Consider the following 15353-nt stretch of genomic DNA (forward strand, 5'->3'; position numbering starts at 1 on the left):
GTTCTCCAAGATTTTGAATATCCTTGGGATACTCAGACCAGCATGTTCTTGTTGTTATGTCTCCTGAATGCACTTCAGGCTTTGTTTAAGGTTAAACAACTACTTAGGAATGCCATCCAGAGACCTGTCCTGAGGCAGGATAGTTGTGAGTGGCAGGAAGTCTGGGAGGATATGGGCAGGTTTCTAGAGCAGTGGGCACCTCCAGTGTTTTGGAAATTCACCCCTAGAACAACTGCACAATCCTAAAAAACTGGTAGAATGCTTGAAAAAGGGGTGTCATCACTCTGGCAGTTCCAAAAAGACACAAATCACTGCAACGTGCTAGGGTCTGGTCTATGCCTATCAAGCTGCAGTTGATGTCACTATAACCCTAGTGACAGACCTTACGGTCACTCCAAACCCTGCAGCCACTCCAACCCCTACGAGGGGCCCTGCGGCCTCTCCAGCTCCTGCGGCCACTCCAGCCTCTGCAGCAACTCCAACCATGGTGACAGGCTCAGTGGTTGTTCTAAACCCTGTGACGGTCCCTGCAGCTGTCCCAACCCGTGTGATTGGCCCAGCAGCCGTTCAAAGCCCTATGAGGGGCCCTGTGGCTGTTCCAACCGCTGCGATGGGCCCAGCGGCTGGGTCAGGGAAATGGACTGTAGCAGTGCACATTGCCCCTGTAACCATGATGAAACAATGGATGAGAAAGTCAGGTCATTTAGAACGCAGAGGAACTCCTACTCAGACTGGGGAGGAAGACAACGACGAGATAGGCTACTCCGCAGTGTCTGGGCCATCACACAAAGGAGATGAAGAGGAACATATCATAAAAGCATCAGTAACTACCCAAGGCCTATCCCAGCATGAGCTACGAGATATTTGAAAGGATTTTGGTCGTTGTCCAGATGAGCACCTTGTCACCTGGCTGCTCCAGTGCTGGGACACTGGTGACAATAGTCTGTAATTAGGGGGCAGGGAAGCCAGGTATCTGGGATCCCTTGCTAGGAATGCAGGCACTGACAAAGCCATTGGAAAAGCAGCACAAATCTTCACCCTCTGGTGGCATCTCCTGTCAGGGCTGAAGGAAAGGTATCCCTGCAAGGAAGATCTTGTATGTCAACCAGGCAAATGGACCACTGTGGAGAAGGGAATCCAGTACCTGAGGGAATTAGCTGTAGGGGAGGTGATTTATGAGGCTCTAGACAACAAACAGCTATCCAAAGATCCAGATGAAGTCAAGTGTACAGCACCCATGTGGCAGAATTTTGTACTGAGTGTACCATCATCATATGCCAGCTCACTGGCAGTAATGACCTGGAAAGACCATGAGGAACCCACAGTGGATGAAGTGGCTAAACAACTCCGGCAGTACGAAGAAAGTCTCTCCTCTTCCTTACAGGCCTGCATCTCAGCTGTGGAAAAACTTTCTCGAGAGTTCCACCAACTAAAAGAGAATACTTTGGAGAAACTTTCTGAAGTTTCCAACCAACTCAGAGAGAATTTATCGTCTTCCCCACCTGTACAATCCAGTGTCTCAGCTATCAGGGTCAAGCATCCTTCTGTTCAAGGAAGAAGATTTTGTGGGTACACAGGTACTACCTGTGCCACCCTGTGGTTTTACCTATGTGATCATGGAGAGGACATGAGAAAATGGGATGGAAAATCTACCCCAACCCTAGAGGCATGGATACTTGAGATGCAAAAAAAAACAGTGACAAAAGGGGGGTTTCTCTGAGAAACTTGCTGTTTCTAGCAGGCAGTCCCCCAGACACAGTAATGAATATTATGACCAGGATCAGAGGGGCCCTGCCTCAAGCCAGCAGAAGAAAGGGAAAATTTAATTTATTGGACTGTGTGGATTCGATGGCCTGGCATGTCAGACCCAAGGCTTTAGTAGACGCAGGTGCACAGTGTACTGTAATACCATCAAGCTTATAAAGGGCCAGAACCCATCCGTATTTCTGGAGGGACAGGGGGATCCCAGCAGTTGACTGTATTGGAGGCTGAAGTGAGTCTGACTGGGAATGAGTGGAAAAAGCACCGTAGTGTGACTGGCCCGGATGCTCCATGTATCCTTGCCATAGACTGTCTTAGAAGAGGATATTTCCAGGACCCAAAAGGGTTCTGGTAGGCTTTTGGCATAGCTGCCTTAGAGACAGAGGGCATTAAACACTTGTCTACCTTGCCCGGTCTCTCAGAGGACCCTTCTGTTGTGGGGTTGCTGAGGGTCGAAGAACAGCAGGTGTCAATCACTACCACAGCTGTGCACCAGCGGCAATATCACACCAACCGAGACTCCCTGATTCCCATCCATAAGCTGGTTCGTCAGCTAGACCGCCAAGGAGTGATCAGCAAGACTCATTCACCTTTTAATAGTCCCATATGGCCAGTGTGAAAGTCTAATGCTTCAGTGAACAATTGCTGAACAATTAATATGGGCGTTGGCCGGGGTGGGGGGACGGGCTGCTCAGGGTTAGGCTGGGCATCGGTCAGTGGGTGGTGAGCAATTGCACTGTGTATCACTTGTTTGTACACATTTGTCCTGGTTTCAGTTAGAACAGAATTAATTTTCTTCCTAGTAGCTGGTGGAATGCTGTGTTTTGGCTTAGGATGAGAAGAGTGCTGATAACACCCCGATGTTTTAATTGTTGCAGAGCAGTGCTTATACCAAGCCAAGGACATCTCAGCCTTTCGCTCTGTCCTGCCAACAGGCAGGCTGGGGGTGCAGTAAGAGCTGGGAGGGGACAGACCCAGGACAGGTGACCCAAACTAGCCAAAGGGGTATTCCATACCATCTGACGTCATGCTAAACAATATATAGGGGTGGCTAGCCGGGGGGAGGGGGCCGGACTGCTCGGTTAGGCTGGGCATCGGTCAGCGGGTGGTGAGCAATTGCATTGTGCATCACTTGTTTGTACATATTATTATTATTTTCCTATTATCACCATTGTATTATTATTATTATTATTATTGTTATTATTACTTTTGTTATTATTATTTTCCTGTCTTATTAAACTGTCTTTATCTCAACTCACGGGCTTCACTTTCCATTTCTCTCCCCCGTTCCAGAGAGGGAGGGGGGAGGGTAAGTGAACGGTTGTGTGGTGTTTAGCTGCCGGTCGGGTTAAACCATGACAGTCTTTTTGGCGCCCAACGTGGGGCTCGAAAGGTTGAGATAACGGCAGATCTGACCAGAGTGTGTTAAACTAAAATTGGTGTAAGTATTAGACCTGCTTAATAGTCACTTGTCACAATGCTGATTGCTTTAATCTCAACTCTGCTGCGCCTGTTTTCCAAATTGAGTATTATAGTACATTATTTTCCGTATGTGCTCTCTGTCATGTTGTTTATCCTCTCTGGGCCCTGGTTTCAGATCATTATGGTACTGAGTGTTGTAGCAATGGCTTATGAGACGATGAGATATCTGGTCATGACTCTAACTTGGTATTTGTACTCAGTAACATCGTCGACTCTGTATTTTGGAAACTGTATCTTAGAAACTATTAGCAATTATACCTATTGTTTTTTTCCATTAGGGAGTCAATCTGTGGAGGGGAAAGGGGAAGATATTTTTTCTTACTTGATTACTCTCCCTTTCTCCTTCACCACCCCTGTATCCTCCTGGATCACTCTGCCTTCCTCCTTCACCACCCTCTTACCCTCCGAGCTTGCTACAATAGCTCTCCAAGATATTGAATATTCTTGGGATACTCAGACCAGCATAGTCTTGTTGTTCTGCCTCCTGAATGCACTTCAGGTTCTGCTTAAAGTTAAACAACTACTTAGGAAGCTCATCCGGAGATCTGCCCGGAGGCAGTATAGTTGTGGGTGGCAGGGAGTATGGGAGGATATGGGCAGGCATCTAGAGCAGTTGGCACCCCCAGTGTTTTGGAAATTCACCCCTGAACAACTGCAAAATCCTCAAAAACTGGCAGAATGCTTGAGGAAAAGGTGTCACGATTCTGGCAGTTCCAAAGTAACACAAATCATTGTAACATGCTGGGGCCTGGCCCATGCCTATCGAGCTGCCATGGATACTGCTATCAACTTAGTGACAGACCCTGTGGCAACTCCAAGCCCGGTGGGTGACAGATCCAACGGCCACTGTGACCCCTACGGTGGACTCTGCAGCTGCTCCAGTCCCAGCTCCTGCAGCCACTCCAGTTCCAGCTCCTGCAGCCGCTCCAGTCCCAGCTCCTGCAGCCGCTCCAGTTCCAGCTCCTGCAGCTGCTCCAGCTCCAGCTCCTGCAGCTGCTCCAGTTCCAGCTCCTGCAGCCACTCCAGTTCCAGCTCCTGCAGCCGCTCCAGTTCCAGCTCCTGCAGCTGCTCCAGCTCCAGCTCCTGCAGCTGCTCCAGCTCCGGTTCCTGCAGCTGCTCCAGTTCCAGCTTCTGCCGCTACTCCAGTCCCAGCTCCTGCAACTGCTCCAACTCCAGTTCCTGCAGCCGCTCCAGCTCCGGTTCCTGCAGCCGCTCCAGCTCCGCTTCCTGCAGCTGCCCCAGCTCCTGCAGCCGCTCCAGTTCCAGCTCCTACAACTGCTCCAGCTCCGGTTCCTGCAGCCGCTCCAGTTCCAGCTCCTGCTGCTACTCCAGTCCCAGCTCCTGCAACTGCTCCAACTCCAGTTCTTGCAGCCACTCCAGCTCCGGTTCCTGCAGCTGCTCCAGCTCCTGCAGCCACTCCAGCTCCTGTGGCTGGGTCAGAGAAAAGAGCTGTAGCAGTGCAAGTCGACCCTGCAGAGGGTATTCCAACCTCTGTGGCAGACCCTGTAACAAGGTCAGAGAAACGAGCAGTAGCAGTGCAAGCTGCCCCTGTAGAGAAGGTGAAAAACTGGTATAGAGATTCAGGTCGTTTAGAACACAGAGAGTCTTCTGCCAAATCTAGGTATAGAGACGACGGAGACGACGACGACGCTGGGCCATCAAGGATTCAGGAGGAGGAAGATGAGGATGCCGAAAAATCAACAGTAACTACCCAAAGCCTAAACGAGCGTGAGTTACGAGATGTGCGAAAAGATTTTGGTCGCTGTATAGGTGAGCAGCTTGTCACCTGGCTGCTCCGATGCTGGGACACGGGAGCCAATTGAGTGGAATTAGAGGGCAGGGAAGCCAAGCGACTGGGATCCCTTGCTAGAGACGCAGGCATTGACAAAGCAATTGCTGATGGAGCACAATCTCACAGCCTCTGGAGGCATCTCCTCTCAGCTGTGAGGGAAAGGTATCCCTTCAAGGAAGAACTTGTATGTCTACCAGGCAAGTGGACCACTATGGAGAAGGGAATCCAGCACCTGAGGGAATTAGCCGTACGGGAGGTGATTTATGAGGATCCAGACCTCAGACAAACATCCAAAGATCCAGATGAAGTCAGGTGTACACGACCCATGTGGCGGAAGTTTGTACGGAGTGCACCATCATCATATGCCAGCTCATTGGCAATAATGGCCTGGAAAGAGGATGAGGAACCCACAGTGGATGAAGTGGCTAAACAACTCCGGCAGTACGAAGAAAGTCTCTCCTCTTCCTTACAGGCCTGCGTCTCAGCTGTGGAGAAACTTTCTGAAGACTTCCACCAACACAAAGAGAACCTATCTTCCTCCCCACATGAACAAACCAGTGTCCACCGACCAAAAGAGAACACTTGGGAGAAGCTTTCTGAAAAGTTTCATTAACTTGAAGAGAGATAATTCTCCTCCGCACCTGTACAGAGCAGTGTCTCAGCTATCAGGGGTAGGCGTTCATCCACACAAGGAAGACGATATGGTGGGTACTCACCCCGTGCCACCCTGTGGTTTTACTTACGAGACCATGGAGAGGACATGAGAAAATGGGATGGAAAATCTACCGCGACCCTAGAGGCACGGGTACGTGAGTTGCAAAAGAAAACAATCAAGAAAAAGGGATTCTCTGAAAAGTTTGCTGCTCCAACTTCCAGCAGACAGTCCTTCAAACACAGAAACGAAGAAGATTCTGACCAGGATTAGGGGGGCCCTGCCTCCAGCCAGGGGGAGGAAAGGGACAATCGAGTTTATTGGACTGTGTGGATTCGATGGCCTGGCACGTCAGACACACAGAAGTATAAGGCTTTAGTAGACACTGGTGCACAATGTACTCTAATGCCATCGAGCTATAAAGGACCAGAGCCCATCTGTATTTGTGGAGTGAGATGGGGATCTCAGCAGTTGACTGTATTGGAGGCTGAAGTGAGTCTGACTGGGAATGAGTGGGAAAAGCACCGCATTGTGACTGGCCCGGATGCTCCATGTATCCTTGGCATAGACTATCTTAGAAGAGGATATTGCAAGGACCCAAAAGGGTTCCGGTGGGCTTTTGGTATAGCTGCCTTAGAGACAGAGGGCATTAAACAATTGTCTACCTTGCCTGGTCTCTCAGAGGACCCCTCTGTTGTGGGGTTGCTGAGGGTTGAAGAACAGCAAGTGCCAATCGCTACCACAACTGTGCACCGGCAGCAATATCGCACTAACCGAGACTCCCTGATTCCCATCCATAAGCTAATTCATCAATTGGAAAGCCAAGGAGTGATCAGCAAGACTCATTCACCTTTCAATAGTCCCATATGGCCAGTGCGAAAGTCTAATGGCGAGTGGAGGCTAACAGTGGACTATCGTGGCCTGAATGAAGTGACGCCACCACTGAGTGCTGCAGTGCTGGACATGCTGGAACTTCAGTACAAACTTGAATCGAAGGCAGCCAAGTGGTACGCCACAATTGATATCGCTAATGCATTTTTCTCCATCCCTCTAGCAGCAGAGTGCAGGCCACAATTTGCCTTCACTTGGAGGGGAGTCCAATATACTTGGAATCGGCTGCCCCGGGGTGGAGACACAGCCCTACCATTTGCCATGGGCTGATCCAGTCTGCGCTAGAGCATGGGGAAGCTCCTGAACACCTGCAGTACATCGATGACATTATTGTGTGGGGTGACACAGCAGAGGAAGTTTTCGAGAAAGGGAAGAAAATAGTCCAAATCCTTCTGAAGGCCGGTTTTGCCATAAAACAAAATAAAGTCAAAGGACCTGCACGAGAGATCCAGTTTTTAGGAATAAAATGGCAAGATGGGCATCGTCAAATCCCAATGGATGTGATCAACAAAATAACAGCTATGTCTCCACCAACTAACAAAAAAGAAGCACAGACTTTCCTAGGTGTTGTGGGGTTTTGGAGAATGCACATCCCAAATCACAGTCTGATTGTAGACCCGCTCTACCAAGTAACCCGTAAGAAGAATGAGTTTGAATGGGGCCCTGAACAACGACAAGCCTTTGAACAAATCAAGCAGGAAATAGTCCATGCAGTAGCCCTTGGGCCAGTTCGAACAGGACCAGATGTAAAGAATGTGCTCTACACTGCAGCCGGGGAGAATGGCCCCACCTGGAGCCTCTGGCAGAAAGAACCTGGGGAAACTCGAGGTCGGCCCCTGGAGTTTTGGAGTCGGGGATACAGAGGATCTGAGGCCCGCTATACTCCAACTGAAAAGGAGATATTGGCAGCATATGAAGGAGTTCGATCTGCTTCAGAGGTGGTCGGTACTGAAGCGCAGCTCCTCCTAGCACCCCGATTGCCGGTACTAGGCTGGATGTTCAAGGGAAGGGTCTCTTCTACGCATCATGCAACTGATGCTACATGGAGCAAGTGGGTTGCACTGATTACTCAGCGGGCTCGAATAGGAACCCCAGTCGCCCAGGAATATTGGAAGTGATTATGGACTGGCCAGAAGGCAAATACTTTGGGATATCATCAGAGGAGGAGGTGGTCCGTGCTGAAGAAGCCCCACTGTACAACCAGTTACCAGAGAATGAAAAGAAATATGCCCTGTTCACTGATGGGTCCTGTTGTATTGTGGGGAAGCATCGGAGATGAAAGGCTGCTGTATGGAGCCCTACACAACGAGTTGCAGAAGCTGCTGAGGGAGAAGGTGAATCGAGTCAGTTTGCAGGAGTGAAAGCCATTCAGCTGGCTTTAGACATTGCTGAACGAGAAAAATGGCCAGTTCTCTATCTCTACACCGATTCATGGATGGTAGCAAATGCCCTGTGGGGATGGTTACAGCAATGGAAGCAAAACAACTGGCAGCGTAGGGGCAAACCCATCTGGGCTGCTGCATTGTGGCAAGATATTGCTGCTCGGGTAGAGAACCTGGCTGTGAAAGTACGCCACGTAGATGCTCATGTGCCCAAGAATCGGGCTACTGAAGAACATCAAAACAACCAGCAGGTGGATCAGGCTGCTAAGATTGAAGTAGCTCAGGTGGACCTGGATTGGCAGCATAAAGGTGAATTATTTATAGCCCGATGGGCCCATGACACCTCAGGCCATCAAGGTAGAGATGCAACATACAGATGGGCTCGTGATCGAGGGGTGGACCTGACCATGGACGCTATAGCACAGGTTATTCATGACTGTGAAACATGTGCTGCAATCAAGCAAGCCAAACGGTCAAAGCCTCTTTGGTATGGAGGACGACGGCTGAAATATAAATATGGAGAGGCCTGGCAGATTGATTCCATCACACTCCCTCAAATCCGCAACGGCAAGCGCCATGTACTTACAATGGTGGAAGCAACCACCGGATGGCTGGAAACATATCCTGTGCCTCATGCCACCGCCCGGAACACTATCCTGGGCCTTGAAAAGCAAGTCCTATGGCGACATGGTACCCCAGAAAGAATAGAGTCAGACAATGGGACTCATTTCCCAAACAACCTTATAGACACTTGGGCCAAAGAACATGGTATTGAGTGGGTGTATCACATCCCCTATCATGCACCAGCCTCCGGGAAAGTTGAACGATACAATGGACTGTTAAAGACTACATTGAAAGCAATGGGCGCTGGGATATTCAAAAATTGGGATACGCATTTGGCAAAGGCCACCTGGTTACTCAATACTAGGGGATCTGCCAACCGAGCTGGACCTGCCCAATCAAACCTGTTACGTACTGTAGATGGGGATAAAGTTCCTGTAGTGCATGTAAGAAATATGCTGGGTAAAGCAGCCTGGGCTACTCCTGCCTCAGGAAAAGGCAAACCTATTCATGGAATTGTTTTCGCTCAGGGACCTGGATACACTTGGTGGGTGATGCAAAAGAACGGAGAGGTCCGGTGTGTACCTCAAGGAGATTTAATACTGGTTGAGAATAGCCCATGAACTGAATTGTACCATGTTAATTACTATATAATACTGTATGTTATCACTACCATGACTACTATAGGTGACTAATTAGAATGTATGGAAAAGAGTGTAACCTGAGCATGACATAAATGGTATGGAATAAGGGGTGGATAGATGTCCTGGTTTCAGTTAGAACAGAATTAATTTTCTTCCTAGTAGCTGGTGGAATGCTGTGTTTTGGCTTAGGATGAGAAGAGTGCTGATAACACCCCGATGTTTTAATTGTTGCAGAGCAGTGCTTATACCAAGCCAAGGACATCTCAGCCTTTTGCTCTGTCCTGCCAACAGGCAGGCTGGGGGTGCAGTAAGAGCTGGGAGGGGACAGACCCAGGACAGGTGACCCAAACTAGCCAAAGGGGTATTCCATACCATCTGACGTCATGCTGAACAATATATAGGGGTGGCTAGCCGGGGGGAGGGGGCCGGACTGCTCGGTTAGGCTGGGCATCGGTCAGCGGGTGGTGAGCAATTGCATTGTGCATCACTTGTTTGTACATATTATTATTATTTTCCTATTATCACCATTGTATTATTATTATTATTATTGTTATTATTACTTTTGTTATTATTATTATTTTCCTGTCTTATTAAACTGTCTTTATCTCAACTCACGGGCTTCACTTTCCATTTCTCTCCCCCGTTCCAGAGAGGCAGGGGGGAGGGTGAGTGAAGGGCTGCGTGGTGTTTAGCTGCCGGCCGGGTTAAACCACGACAACATTATTACTAGTAGTACTATTGTCATTATTATTATTATTTTCCCTTCTTTTCTGTCCTAATAAACTGTCTTTACTCACAGGCTTTCATTTCTATCTAATTCTTTCCCCCCTTCCCAGTGAGCAAGTAGGGAGGGTTATCAAAAGTCTGTGTGGTGCTTATCTGCCGGCCAGGATAAACCACAACAGAGGTCTATAATCTCAACTAGACAGACTTTAGCTTAATGCTTCATTTAGCATGAACATAATTTATGCTAACATTATATCTAGTCTTAGCCCCACTAGACATTGTACTATCAGTCATGGTCATGTGCACTTTACAAGTGCAAAGTTCAAAAGTTTTGCTTTTGACTTTTCCTTTCTAAAGGAAGGGATTATTTTTGCATTGATTTAATTTCATTTATCTTAATTTTGCACCTTTAAAATGTACCAAGACCATTATGAGTTTTGGCTCTGTTCTCCACAATGTTTATGATCCCATGGGGCATCATCTGCAAGTTTTTAATATGTATTTACATATATATATATAAATACATATATATATGCATCTTCCATGCCACATATATCAGGAATAGATATGTTGGCCAGAACACATCTCAGGGCAAGCTCCTCTAAGCGTAGACTTGAAGTGTCTTTCCAGATTGAATGAAAGTGCAGGTAACTAATAGAAGTTCTATGAACCACAAGGCAATTTCATCTAGACTGTGTGTCTTCAGCTTGCTCTGAGAATGCCTCTAAGACAGCATCCAAAACCTTACTACAGCTAAGATATGCCACATTAATCCCTTCAATGCACACAGTCAGTTAATTATCTTTTAGAGAAACAAATTAGATTTACCATGCATTTTAAATATTTCAGGTTGTCTTTTATCACTGTCTTCTACATGATTATACATTAACTGGATAGTAGTTTGGTCTGGTACCTTACACTCTATGAAAGCAATGCTGGTGGTTATTTTATTATTAATATAATTGTTCTCATTTACTTACCGTCCTTTAAAATGTTGGTGACGTTTACCTTCAGGTTATTTTTGTTTCTCCTTCCTATCACAAATTTGTATACATTTTGAGAACTTCTGAAGCAGTTAAAAACAGTTCAAAACTGTGCCATTGAGTTTTGGAACACTTTAAAGCAAGTGCCTTCAGACTTCACCAGTTTAAATATTCCTTGCCCATTTCAGCCTTCATTCCTCTCTATGTTGTACAAGTCATTTAACTGATCACAACTGACCTTTCTTGTAGAGCAGTGTTAATTGTTTTAGCCCTCTGTTATTTGATCTCCTTCCCTGCTATGTAATGGACCTTTGCTTTCTCTTGTTGAAATCTTCTCATACTCTTAATGAATCTCCTCTTTTTGCCTTCTATTTCCCTCTACTTTCAAAATTATTTTTACCTTAACCTTTCCAGTTTAGCACTGTGGTTTATATACTTACCCTCAGTTTTGTACATTTCCACTTTTTGTTTTATTCTTTTTAGATCCTCAGGTTACTTACAACCTGCTGCAATTGCACTTGTTTCACACCATGCTTCTGAGAGGACTGCAATTGTCTCATGGAGTAGATCAGAAATTCAGTTTCATCCAACCTTAACTGAACAAACAAAACTGCAGAAGACTCTAACCTGTTTTACCTAGTACCATGAAAGTTTCTCTCCACCCCCAAATATGCAATTGTTTCTTCATTATACACATGAAGACCTAGATGATTTTGAAGTTTGTTCATTTACCAAGTTCATCCCAGAGCTGCCTATACTTGTCAGTCATTGCAGTTCCTTGTTGTCTCCAAAGTGATAGACGAGGGTCAGCCATGAACTGTTCTGTTATCAATGTCAACATGCGAGCTCCATTTGAATCTCTCATCTTTAGCATCTCTCGAACCTAGGAAACGAGCCTTTTAATACAAGCTTGGAAAAAAAAAAAAAACACTCCACAGTACAAACAACATGCTGCAGTGATAAACATTCAACCTCTCTGTTAAATAAGAAATATGATTAATATATCTGAAGTGAAATTTTTAAGTAGAAAAAGTCTGCCTTCTCAATTTTAACAATGATTTTTGATTTCAGTATCACACTGCAATTCTTCAAACACACGTCCACAAGTGATCCACAGGTGCATTATGCAAGCTACTGCAAGACTATTATTTCTATAGGTTTCTCCGACATTTTGGGGTGTGCAAATCTGCAGATGTTTGAAATGTTATTTCATATCCTTAAACTGATCTCAAGATGCACCAGATTGTGGGCCACTGTTGTACAACAGCTCATTATTAACTTTTCATCACATTCACAAGGCTTTGTATTGTTTTAGAACAACAGAACTTGGAGTAAGACACTAACAAGTACAGACTGGCTGGAGGAATGGGGGAGACAAAAAAAGGAAGGTTTAGAATACTCAACACACCTTTGCAAAAAGCAAATTGAGCTGCTTCCCTGATCCATGGTATCCGCCCTGGGAGAGGAAGAGTTTAACTTGTTCTTGGACCTGTTCCTCATCCAAATGCCAGCAGTTTTCATCATCTGTGCTAGCACCTGCTGTTGGGTCAGGAGCACCTGAAAACAGCAAGAAAAGAAATCATTATGTTCTACATAAAGATAATTTTCAAGATGTTAGAAATTGAATCACATTACACAACTTATCACCTTTAAATCCCAGCCTATGTTACCTCTGTAGCCAATAGTAAAAGGATACTGGAGGAAAGGAAAATTATATGAACAGATTTGAAAATGCTTGCTTTCAAAGAAGTCCTGAGAACTTGAAAAGTAAAGACAGCTACAGCTCTTCAGATGTATAGAAATTAAACATTGATTCTACTGATTTAAGCTTTCATTTCACAATTGCAGCTCTGACATGTAGGTGAACATTTTCAGCAGTTGTAGGGAATGGTGGTATGAAAATTCAATGAAAACACAACTGGAAGATTTAAAAGTTCAGAGAGATGTCTTGTCTACTAGTTGGCGAGAGTACAAAAAATCTTCCAGCTCAGCAACTTCCTACACTTTTTCCAACTTCAGAAACTACAACTGGGAATGCTGCACTGCTGTCCTCACACATATATACTTATGTGAGATATGTTCATCTGATTCGTGTCAGTATGGAACAGTGCTAGTGCCGCATGGTATGATGAATGTGACCTTCTGTCTTACATACCCTTGTATAAGCACAAGTCTAAGAAAAACAGAGTGGTTAATGTATATAGTTCCTGTATCTTGCAAAGGAATGTTTTAGCAATTCGTGTCAATAGAGAGCTTGAAGGGAAATGTATTTGTCGGCTTTTCCTTGAAGTCTCTGATATCTGGGGGGGGTTCAGAATAACTGCTAACTATTATGACTATTGCATGGGACACTATGCAAGTCTCTGATGTCTGGCCAGGAGATTAAGGAGACGGGGAGAGCTGAAAAACAACTAAAAGACAAAGCTTGCAGGGGATGTTGCACAAGTCTCTGACATACAGCCAAGTAGGACAAAGCAGAAGGACAAGAGGGAGGAAGACTATGAGCCTTCAGCATGAGGGACCACCAGAGACCCCCAGAGGGACCACCGGAGACTGATACGCATGCTCCAGTAGGAGGGTTTGGATTCCGGAAACTAATTATAATAACCCTGTTTTTTTTAGAAGTAGTAATGAATATGTATCAGCCTAGGAGCATAAAAATCAGATGCTTGATGTAACTGGTGTGCGTCCTGGTGGAGCAGAGACTCCCAGCGCACCCAGCGCTGTTTGCTTACCTCTATTCCTTTAATAAATTGTAAACTTTGATTATATGATTATAGTCCTATTTTGAAGACTGAGCCATTTATTACACTTAGATTAATAAGAAATTGTATCTTTGAAGATGTGAAAGACCTCTCCTGCCTTCCACAAGAACCATAAGAGTGTCTCAGAAGACAGGAATCAAGTCAAAAACAAAAACAAAACAAAAAAATAAAATAAAATAAAATAAAATAAAACACGTAATGAGAAAAATCCTCTTCTATGAGTGCTTCCATCTTTACTGTGCTAGTTTTAAGGGACTTTCAACTCAATCAGGTACATGGAATACATGCTGATAAGTCTTCAGTTGCAAAGAATGAGATTAAAAGGGAAATCAAGCCACATAAGAAAGAGCAATGCAGCTGTTGCGCAGACCCAGGTTTGTAGTATCACCTTGAAAATAGCTTAAATATTTCATTGCTCTAAAACACAGAGAAAAGACCTCTGAATATGAATTATATAAAAGCACTGATATACAAAATACACTTATATTTATCCCTCACTTCAGTGGAGATTTATCTTTAAATAATGTTAAAAAGCCCAAGATTCCTCAGCTAAGCTTCCCTATTTAGGGAAAAACAAACAAACAAAAAAAAAAACAAAACAAAACATTCCTTCTGGAGAACAAGTCTTATGAGGAGTGGCTGAGGGAGCTGGGGTGATTTAGCCTGGAGAAAAGGAGGCTTGGGAGAGACCTTATCGCCCTCTATAATTACTTTAAAGGAGGCTATAGCAAGGTGGGGATGGGTATCTTCTCCCAAACACCAAGTGATAAAACAAGAGGAAATGGCCCTAAGCTGCACCAGGAGAGGTTTAGGTTGGATATTAGGAAGAATTTCTTCACTGAAAGGGTTGTGATGCATTGGAACACCTAGCACCAGCTAGGGTTGTAATTCACTGATCCTCAACACCCTTGGCAGCCTTCAGCAGTAGCCACAGAATAATAAGGTTTAGAGTCTGAATGGGCGTAAGTCCAACAGCCTGTCCCAGCCTCAGCAGCAGCTGGGTGTTCCTCCAGTGCCACTGGGGAAGCCTCAGCTCCCACTGCCCATGTCACTCATTTTGGGGCCCACACACACCATTGTCTCCACGTCTCTCAACCAGGCACTTTTTCCAGATTGTTGCATTCATTTACAATAAGGTGAATGCTCCTTGACTGAGCCTATCTCTTCTCCCACTCACACAAGCTTCACTCTTGAGCGATGGACAGGATTTCTAAACTGCAACTTTTCTTCTGAAAATATAAGACCAGGATATTAGGGGAGAAACTGCAACAGGATTACCGGAGGGCACTGACTTAAGGTCTGAGAAAATAAATCCTAACAGTAACTGGCAGGAAGGGTCAAGCTCTGAAGGTTCGGTCCAAAGACAGTGGCTTTGCTCCAGGTCCAGCATGGCCCTGGATGGATACCACAAGACTTTCAATGAAGGATGGCTTGGAGGCTGGCAGTCCTGAATATCATCTCTGCAACACAATTTGGTACCAAGAGTAAATCTCTTTCCTCACTTACAAACTGGGGATAAATATTACTTATGTGCTTAAGAAGGGTGTCATGAAGATAAACTAGCTCACATTTGAACTATGAAAGTGTGAGGAATGTTTTAACAATTCGTGTCCATAAAGAACAATTTTGTTTGAATCCTGTCTGCCTCTGGGCCCTGCACTGGCAATTTAATTCTTGAACCACAGATGCAGTGTGTCCCAGTCTCCCCCTCATT

General features: G+C 45.5%; 1 protein-coding gene across 1 annotated transcript in view; it reads right to left on the bottom strand.

Annotated features, from left to right (window-relative positions):
• The window catches only part of LOC311220829 (zinc finger SWIM domain-containing protein 6-like), a 239619-nt gene that overhangs the window by 105617 nt on the left and 118649 nt on the right, over nt 1-15353 (bottom strand). The window contains exons 3-4 of the mRNA XM_084304470.1: nt 12283-12431; nt 11607-11757 (exon numbers count right to left, since the gene is read on the bottom strand). Of these exons, the coding sequence (XP_084160596.1) occupies nt 11607-11757; nt 12283-12431 (300 nt within the window). The remainder of the gene's footprint in view (nt 1-11606; nt 11758-12282; nt 12432-15353) is intronic.

The sequence above is a fragment of the Netta rufina genome, assembly GCF_964035555.1.
Source record: "Netta rufina genome assembly, chromosome: W".
Classification (NCBI taxonomy): Eukaryota; Metazoa; Chordata; class Aves; order Anseriformes; family Anatidae; genus Netta; species Netta rufina.